General features: G+C 33.2%; 1 protein-coding gene across 1 annotated transcript; it reads right to left on the minus strand.

Annotated features, from left to right (window-relative positions):
* Positions 1 to 3,122: 3,122 nt before the first annotated feature.
* Positions 3,123 to 9,288, minus strand: LOC128864646 (uncharacterized). Its single transcript, XM_054104403.1, has 2 exons — positions 8,939 to 9,288; positions 3,123 to 3,479 (listed from the first exon to the last, which is right to left on the minus strand). Exons 1-2 carry the CDS (start codon positions 9,236 to 9,238, stop codon positions 3,147 to 3,149), a joined length of 633 nt encoding a protein of 210 aa, XP_053960378.1. The 5' UTR covers positions 9,239 to 9,288; the 3' UTR covers positions 3,123 to 3,146.
* Between the last annotated feature and the right edge of the window lie 1,639 nt (positions 9,289 to 10,927).

The following is a 10,927-nucleotide window of genomic DNA, read 5'->3' on the forward strand; positions in this document are numbered from 1 at the left end:
ATAAGTGACAAATAGTGTGAGTGAAAATAAAATCATAAAATCATCAAAGTTGTGAAGAAATTAAAATGCCGCCAAAAACTAGTGGAAAAGCAGCAAAGAAAGCCGGTAAGGCTCAAAAGAATATTACTAAAAATGATAAGAAAAAGAAGCGTAAGAGGAAGGAAAGTTATGCTATCTACATCTATAAAGTGTTGAAACAAGTACATCCTGATACCGGTATTTCATCCAAGGCCATGAGCATTATGAATAGTTTTGTGAATGACATCTTTGAGCGCATTGCTGCGGAAGCGTCGCGTTTAGCTCACTATAACAAACGTTCAACCATCACCAGTCGCGAAATTCAAACTGCTGTACGTTTACTCTTGCCCGGTGAATTGGCCAAACATGCCGTCAGTGAAGGTACCAAAGCTGTTACCAAATATACCAGTTCCAAATAATTTTTCCAACTGAACTAATGGTATATAAATGATTGACCAAACAAGGCCCTTTTCAGGGCCACAAAATATAAATTAACAAAGAGAATGAGAAAATGTCTTCATTAATATCTCTACATACATACATATGTATGTATGTATGCACATTGAAATTAATTTTAAAATTCCTTAATATTGAAGAATACCAGAGCTATGTTCATATGGTTTCATTAGTCTATTAAATATGATATTGGTTTGTTGAACTACTTGGTTTTTAATTTTTAAATGTTTTCTACACACTGTAAGGAATAAATTCACTTTTGATCTTTTTGTTAAGAGATTTTGTAGCCCTGAAAAGGGCTTATTATTAATTAACCATGAGGTTCCGTTTGTAACTCACTTACAAACACCGTAAATTATTTACTTTTTACCTGCTGCTGTAGGTTTTTTTGCGGCTGGCTTTTTATTCGATGCAGACTTCTTGGATTTAGCAGCAGTTGCTTTTGCTTTAGCTGCTTTTGGCTTAGCAGTTGCAGATTTGGCTTTAGTTGGTTTCACTTTTAATGCACCACCCTTTTTTGCATCTTTCGCCTTAGCCTTTTCAGTTTTCTTCTTTTCAGCTGTTTTCTTACTGGCAACAGATTTTTTTACCTTTTTCTCACCACTTGCCGCCTTTTTGACTTTACTCAATGATTTTTTCTTTGATGCACCACTATCTGCTGCCTTCTTTTTAGCCTTAACCTTCTCTGCTGATTTTACGGCTTTTGATTTCAATTTTCCCTCGCTTGATTTACTAGCTGCAACTGATAGTTTGAATGAACCGGACGCACCTTTTCCTTTGGTTTGAATTAATTTGCCACTTGTAACAGCCGATTTCAAATAGCGTTTAATGAATGGTGCCAATTTTTGGGCATCACATTTGTATGTCGCACTAATATATTTCTTAATCGCCAAAAGTGATGAACCGCCACGTTCCTTTAAATTCTTAATTGATGCGTCGACCATTTGTTGTGTTGGTGGATGGGTAGGGGCAACCGACGGCTTTTTGGGTTTAGCTGCCTTAACCTTTTTGGCAACAACTTTTTTTTCAGCAATAGTAGCAGCAGTAGCTACTGGGGAGCTTACATTCACAACAGCAACTGAATCAGACATCTTTATTTATATATTGTAGATTAAAACCTCACTTTAAACACTTCACTCACTTTATGCACTGTACGCACTACACCAATAGAGCACTGGTAAATAAAGATAATTTCTGGAATTCAATATGTTGTTTAACTCGGTTTAAAATTTGAGAAGCAGAGCGAAAAGATGATAATCAAATTTTCACGTTCCAGTGCTATTTAGTGCTGCTATATGACAAACTTTAAGATTTATTTAATTCACTAAAATTCACTGAATTTACTAATTCAACAAATGAATATCTATAACGATAGTATGCATGTATCACTTCCATATCAATATACTTAAATTGGAATAAAGTCAATATTTTTCTTGTAACGAGTGTTTTAGTCGAAACTTTGTACTCAAAATATTACATTTTCGCTAGTTTTAGTCGATTTTCTTAAAACTCCTTAATATAAATCAATTATTACTATTGAAAATATAAAATATATCAAATTATCAATCATCTGAACAGTTTATTTTATATATTACTTAAAATAATATGCTTGAAAAAATAAAATTAAATATCTCCATGGTATCACCAGAGCAATTCTCAGTGGCGTTAGTTGGATGCATGAAATAATCCAATATTTTGATGAATATTGAAAACTTTAATTTTGGTTGAAATGAGTGATGGTAATGAAATAAATAAATTTCACTAATGTGAATTATTTTAATATAATATTTAATTTTTTTATATTAATGCAAATATTCACTAATCAATCGCATTTTTAAATATGTATATATATATATATATATATATATGTGTGCATACAAAATTTTTTATTTAATTAATTAAATATTATTTTACTTTATAAAAAAATTTAACTTTTTCTTTAAAAAGTTTGCAATATATGTCAAAGCAAGGTACAAAATTCCCATATGTACATACATACGTGCTTACATACACGTATACAACTTGTATGCTTGGCGAAGGCAAAAGGCAAAGGTAGTAAGAGTATGATTGTATTCCAAAGTTAAAGAAATAAATATAAATATGAAAATATAATTTTAACTACATATATATTTTTAAAAAGTTGTATTTATGTAGCGAAAAAAATTATTTAACAATTAAATATATCAGGCTAGAGGCCTGGGTGTTAAAATACAGCCATAATCTATTTAACACGTTCGCGGACACTTAAAAATTCAGGAAGCTGCAAAAATAGATAGGCAATTATTTTTGAAACTAGTTGTAATATCCTAAATCTGATTACACATGTATTATAACTGTAGTCAGAATATCGTATTTTAACTGTTATATGAAAGTACTTAATGAATCAAGTGGTCATTACTTTAAAATGTATATTAATTACAAAAACTTAAAGTTACATGAAATTAAATGAATAAAACTTGGCTTTAAAATTTGAATGCTATAGCATTCACGTCCGCGAACGTGTTAATTGTATAATGAGAATGAACATATGTACTCATGCACATCAAATATAGAATCACAACAGAATTGTGAGTTTGTTTAAAATTTTAATTGTACAAAATTTTGAATCTTTGTTAAAAGAATATTGTGGTCCTGAAAAGGACCGTTTTTTAAATATGTACGCAAGAAATTATTTAACCGCCGAAACCGTATAAAGTACGGCCTTGTCTCTTTAAAGCGTACACAACATCCATAGCTGTAACTGTTTTCCTTTTGGCATGTTCAGTATAGGTAACTGCATCACGGATAACATTCTCCAAAAATACTTTTAAAACACCACGAGTCTCTTCATATATCAAACCAGATATACGTTTTACACCACCACGACGAGCTAAACGTCGAATAGCTGGTTTAGTGATACCTTGGATGTTATCACGTAAAACTTTGCGATGGCGTTTGGCACCACCTTTTCCCAAACCTTTACCACCTTTGCCGCGACCAGTCATTTTTTGATATTTACTATTTGCACAAGTAAGAATTTAACACTTTAACACTGTAACACTTCACCACCAATGAAATAACAGAAGCGAGAGCACATCTATTTATACCAAAATCTCACAACTGCAATACCCAAGACAAAAGGTACACCATACATCTATCTCGCTTCAACACATGCCTACATAATACATGGACTTGTGAAACGTATTAGTTGAAATTGCTACTTAAGATGTGAACGTCATACAATTTGTTATAGGTACAGTGTACAGTGTTCTATAGTGTTCAAGTGTGAGAAAATAATAAAGTGAGTAGTGAAAAATGGCTCGTACAAAGCAAACAGCCCGAAAATCGACTGGTGGAAAGGCACCACGTAAACAATTGGCGACAAAAGCTGCACGCAAAAGTGCACCAGCAACTGGTGGAGTTAAAAAGCCACATCGTTATCGTCCAGGTACAGTGGCGTTGCGTGAGATTCGTCGCTATCAAAAGAGTACCGAATTATTGATACGCAAATTGCCATTCCAGCGCTTGGTTCGTGAAATAGCGCAAGATTTCAAAACTGATCTACGTTTCCAAAGTTCTGCTGTTATGGCTCTACAAGAAGCAAGTGAAGCATACTTGGTTGGTCTTTTTGAAGATACCAATTTGTGTGCCATCCATGCTAAGCGTGTTACAATTATGCCAAAAGATATTCAATTGGCTAGACGTATTCGTGGTGAACGTGCTTAAATCAATAAGAAAACTTACGAAAAAACGGTCCTTTTCAGGACCACAATTTGTTAAACGAAAAAGATGAAAAATTTTATTGAAATATTTATGCATATATATGGGCCTGTTCGTAAATGCAAAAATTGGCAACACCGCAACTCATAAGTGGTCGAAAATGCAACAATGCAGTATATTGTGCGCAAATAGTAGCAAAACACAAATCATAAAAATGGCTGATGCAACAGATGTGTGCTGATTAGCAGTGGCAGTGCAGAATAATCATATTATGCAGCGCAGTGATGAATTTACGAATAGCCTCTATGTGTAGATATTTTTGTGTTTTCGTAAATGTATGTAGTACATACCTATACAGTTCTTTATCTACTCCATATCGTTTCTACTCGTGTGCTTTTAAGTATAGTTGGCATGCATGTATACACGTTTATGTAGGTATATGCACACATAACCAGTTTATAAGCAGCAATTTTGGCGCAATTCGGTAATATGTATAAACATATAATACACCTAATGGGATGCCACGTTCTTTATTAAGAATATTAAATGAATAAGAAAACTATTATAAAAAAAACGGTCCTTTTCGGGACCACAATTTGTTTAACGAAAAAGATCAAACATTTTGTTGGAATATTTATGCGTAAACATATATGATATTTTTGTGTTTTCGTTAATGTACGTAGTACAAACATACATATGCATTTCTTTATCTACTCCACATCATTTATACACGAGCGTTTTTTAGTACAGTCTGTAGGAATGTATACACATGTATGAATGAATATGTATACATAACCAGTTTATATGCCGCAGTTTTGGCGCAAATATACATGCGTCTATTCACATTCGATAATATGTATGAAAAAATAACACATTTAGTGAGAAATTATTTAAATCTCTTTGTAAATGTATTTTGTCGTCCTGAAAAGGACGGTTTGTTTGCGTCGGTATTTATAATTATAATTCGCCTATATTTTTCACTTTATGCTTTCTTTTCGGTCTTCTTTGGCAAAAGTACAGCTTGAATATTAGGCAAAACACCACCTTGAGCAATAGTTACGCCGGACAACAATTTATTCAATTCTTCATCGTTGCGAATGGCCAATTGTAAATGACGTGGGATGATTCTTGTCTTTTTGTTATCACGAGCAGCATTACCAGCCAATTCAAGAACTTCAGCTGCTAAATATTCCATAACTGCAGCTAGATAAACTGGAGCACCGGCACCAACACGCTCAGCATAATTGCCTTTGCGCAACAAACGATGAATACGACCAACTGGAAATTGAAGACCAGCACGATTTGAACGGGACTTTGCCTTTCCCTTAACTTTACCACCTTTACCGCGACCTGACATTTTCACTCTTATAGATTGTTCACTTCACTACACTAAAAAGCACTGTACTGTATTATACTCAATGTATAAGCACACTATTCACTGATACACAAAATGTGCGCTGCTTATATACTTTCTCGCTATGCTGAGCACCAACCCTTATACTGTGCTGTTGATCATCGTGCGTGTACTACTACTTCGTATTGTCTCGCCGAAGAGTTGGTCGGAAAATATACACTTAAGCCTGCACACGACACATGGTAGGTATAATAAGTGACAAATAGTGTGAGTGAAAATAAAATCATAAAATCATCAAAGTTGTGAAGAAATTAAAATGCCGCCAAAAACTAGTGGAAAAGCAGCAAAGAAAGCCGGTAAGGCTCAAAAGAATATTACTAAAAATGATAAGAAAAAGAAGCGTAAGAGGAAGGAAAGTTATGCTATCTACATCTATAAAGTGTTGAAACAAGTACATCCTGATACCGGTATTTCATCCAAGGCCATGAGCATTATGAATAGTTTTGTGAATGACATCTTTGAGCGCATTGCTGCGGAAGCGTCGCGTTTAGCTCACTATAACAAACGTTCAACCATCACCAGTCGCGAAATTCAAACTGCTGTACGTTTACTCTTGCCCGGTGAATTGGCCAAACATGCCGTCAGTGAAGGTACCAAAGCTGTTACCAAATATACCAGTTCCAAATAATTTTTCCAACTGAACTAATGGTATATAAATGATTGACCAAACAAGGCCCTTTTCAGGGCCACAAAATATAAATTAACAAAGAGAATGAGAAAATGTCTTCATTAATATCTCTACATACATACATATGTATGTATGTATGCACATTGAAATTAATTTTAAAATTCCTTAATATTGAAGAATACCAGAGCTATGTTCATATGGTTTCATTAGTCTATTAAATATGATATTGGTTTGTTGAACTACTTGGTTTTTAATTTTTAAATGTTTTCTACACACTGTAAGGAATAAATTCACTTTTGATCTTTTTGTTAAGAGATTTTGTAGCCCTGAAAAGGGCTTATTATTAATTAACCATGAGGTTCCGTTTGTAACTCACTTACAAACACCGTAAATTATTTACTTTTTACCTGCTGCTGTAGGTTTTTTTGCGGCTGGCTTTTTATTCGATGCAGACTTCTTGGATTTAGCAGCAGTTGCTTTTGCTTTAGCTGCTTTTGGCTTAGCAGTTGCAGATTTGGCTTTAGTTGGTTTCACTTTTAATGCACCACCCTTTTTTGCATCTTTCGCCTTAGCCTTTTCAGTTTTCTTCTTTTCAGCTGTTTTCTTACTGGCAACAGATTTTTTTACCTTTTTCTCACCACTTGCCGCCTTTTTGACTTTACTCAATGATTTTTTCTTTGATGCACCACTATCTGCTGCCTTCTTTTTAGCCTTAACCTTCTCTGCTGATTTTACGGCTTTTGATTTCAATTTTCCCTCGCTTGATTTACTAGCTGCAACTGATAGTTTGAATGAACCGGACGCACCTTTTCCTTTGGTTTGAATTAATTTGCCACTTGTAACAGCCGATTTCAAATAGCGTTTAATGAATGGTGCCAATTTTTGGGCATCACATTTGTATGTCGCACTAATATATTTCTTAATCGCCAAAAGTGATGAACCGCCACGTTCCTTTAAATTCTTAATTGATGCGTCGACCATTTGTTGTGTTGGTGGATGGGTAGGGGCAACCGACGGCTTTTTGGGTTTAGCTGCCTTAACCTTTTTGGCAACAACTTTTTTTTCAGCAATAGTAGCAGCAGTAGCTACTGGGGAGCTTACATTCACAACAGCAACTGAATCAGACATCTTTATTTATATATTGTAGATTAAAACCTCACTTTAAACACTTCACTCACTTTATGCACTGTACGCACTACACCAATAGAGCACTGGTAAATAAAGATAATTTCTGGAATTCAATATGTTGTTTAACTCGGTTTAAAATTTGAGAAGCAGAGCGAAAAGATGATAATCAAATTTTCACGTTCCAGTGCTATTTAGTGCTGCTATATGACAAACTTTAAGATTTATTTAATTCACTAAAATTCACTGAATTTACTAATTCAACAAATGAATATCTATAACGATAGTATGCATGTATCACTTCCATATCAATATACTTAAATTGGAATAAAGTCAATATTTTTCTTGTAACGAGTGTTTTAGTCGAAACTTTGTACTCAAAATATTACATTTTCGCTAGTTTTAGTCGATTTTCTTAAAACTCCTTAATATAAATCAATTATTACTATTGAAAATATAAAATATATCAAATTATCAATCATCTGAACAGTTTATTTTATATATTACTTAAAATAATATGCTTGAAAAAATAAAATTAAATATCTCCATGGTATCACCAGAGCAATTCTCAGTGGCGTTAGTTGGATGCATGAAATAATCCAATATTTTGATGAATATTGAAAACTTTAATTTTGGTTGAAATGAGTGATGGTAATGAAATAAATAAATTTCACTAATGTGAATTATTTTAATATAATATTTAATTTTTTTATATTAATGCAAATATTCACTAATCAATCGCATTTTTAAATATGTATATATATATATATATATATATATATGTGTGCATACAAAATTTTTTATTTAATTAATTAAATATTATTTTACTTTATAAAAAAATTTAACTTTTTCTTTAAAAAGTTTGCAATATATGTCAAAGCAAGGTACAAAATTCCCATATGTACATACATACGTGCTTACATACACGTATACAACTTGTATGCTTGGCGAAGGCAAAAGGCAAAGGTAGTAAGAGTATGATTGTATTCCAAAGTTAAAGAAATAAATATAAATATGAAAATATAATTTTAACTACATATATATTTTTAAAAAGTTGTATTTATGTAGCGAAAAAAATTATTTAACAATTAAATATATCAGGCTAGAGGCCTGGGTGTTAAAATACAGCCATAATCTATTTAACACGTTCGCGGACACTTAAAAATTCAGGAAGCTGCAAAAATAGATAGGCAATTATTTTTGAAACTAGTTGTAATATCCTAAATCTGATTACACATGTATTATAACTGTAGTCAGAATATCGTATTTTAACTGTTATATGAAAGTACTTAATGAATCAAGTGGTCATTACTTTAAAATGTATATTAATTACAAAAACTTAAAGTTACATGAAATTAAATGAATAAAACTTGGCTTTAAAATTTGAATGCTATAGCATTCACGTCCGCGAACGTGTTAATTGTATAATGAGAATGTACATATGTACTCATGCACATCAAATATAGAATCACAACAGAATTGTGAGTTTGTTTAAAATTTTAATTGTACAAAATTTTGAATCTTTGTTAAAAGAATATTGTGGTCCTGAAAAGGACCGTTTTTTAAATATGTACGCAAGAAATTATTTAACCGCCGAAACCGTATAAAGTACGGCCTTGTCTCTTTAAAGCGTACACAACATCCATAGCTGTAACTGTTTTCCTTTTGGCATGTTCAGTATAGGTAACTGCATCACGGATAACATTCTCCAAAAATACTTTTAAAACACCACGAGTTTCTTCATATATCAAACCAGATATACGTTTTACACCACCACGACGAGCTAAACGTCGAATAGCTGGTTTAGTGATACCTTGGATGTTATCACGTAAAACTTTGCGATGGCGTTTGGCACCACCTTTTCCCAAACCTTTACCACCTTTGCCGCGACCAGTCATTTTTTGATATTTACTATTTGCACAAGTAAGAATTTAACACTTTAACACTGTAACACTTCACCACCAATGAAATAACAGAAGCGAGAGCACATCTATTTATACCAAAATCTCACAACTGCAATACCCAAGACAAAAGGTACACCATACATCTATCTCGCTTCAACACATGCCTACATAATACATGGACTTGTGAAACGTATTAGTTGAAATTGCTACTTAAGATGTGAACGTCATACAATTTGTTATAGGTACAGTGTACAGTGTTCTATAGTGTTCAAGTGTGAGAAAATAATAAAGTGAGTAGCGAAAAATGGCTCGTACAAAGCAAACAGCCCGAAAATCGACTGGTGGAAAGGCACCACGTAAACAATTGGCGACAAAAGCTGCACGCAAAAGTGCACCAGCAACTGGTGGAGTTAAAAAGCCACATCGTTATCGTCCAGGTACAGTGGCGTTGCGTGAAATTCGTCGCTATCAAAAGAGTACCGAATTATTGATACGCAAATTGCCATTCCAGCGCTTGGTTCGTGAAATAGCGCAAGATTTCAAAACTGATCTACGTTTCCAAAGTTCTGCTGTTATGGCTCTACAAGAAGCAAGTGAAGCATACTTGGTTGGTCTTTTTGAAGATACCAATTTGTGTGCCATCCATGCTAAGCGTGTTACAATTATGCCAAAAGATATTCAATTGGCTAGACGTATTCGTGGTGAACGTGCTTAAATCAATAAGAAAACTTACGAAAAAACGGTCCTTTTCAGGACCACAATTTGTTAAACGAAAAAGATGAAAAATTTTATTGAAATATTTATGCATATATATGGGCCTGTTCGTAAATGCAAAAATTGGCAACACCGCAACTCATAAGTGGTCGAAAATGCAACAATGCAGTATATTGTGCGCAAATAGTAGCAAAACACAAATCATAAAAATGGCTGATGCAACAGATGTGTGCTGATTAGCAGTGGCAGTGCAGAATAATCATATTATGCAGCGCAGTGATGAATTTACGAATAGCCTCTATGTGTAGATATTTTTGTGTTTTCGTAAATGTATGTAGTACATACCTATACAGTTCTTTATCTACTCCATATCGTTTCTACTCGTGTGCTTTTAAGTATAGTTGGCATGCATGTATACACGTTTATGTAGGTATATGCACACATAACCAGTTTATAAGCAGCAATTTTGGCGCAATTCGGTAATATGTATAAACATATAATACACCTAATGGGATGCCACGTTCTTTATTAAGAATATTAAATGAATAAGAAAACTATTATAAAAAAAACGGTCCTTTTCGGGACCACAATTTGTTTAACGAAAAAGATCAAACATTTTGTTGGAATATTTATGCGTAAACATATATGATATTTTTGTGTTTTCGTTAATGTACGTAGTACAAACATACATATGCATTTCTTTATCTACTCCACATCATTTATACACGAGCGTTTTTTAGTACAGTCTGTAGGAATGTATACACATGTATGAATGAATATGTATACATAACCAGTTTATATGCCGCAGTTTTGGCGCAAATATACATGCGTCTATTCACATTCGATAATATGTATGAAAAAATAACACATTTAGTGAGAAATTATTTAAATCTCTTTGTAAATGTATTTTGTCGTCCTGAAAAGGACGGTTTGTTTGCGTCGGTATTTATAATTATAATTCGCCTATAT

Source organism: Anastrepha ludens, chromosome 5 (genome assembly GCF_028408465.1).
Source record: "Anastrepha ludens isolate Willacy chromosome 5, idAnaLude1.1, whole genome shotgun sequence".
Taxonomy (NCBI): Eukaryota; Metazoa; Arthropoda; class Insecta; order Diptera; family Tephritidae; genus Anastrepha; species Anastrepha ludens.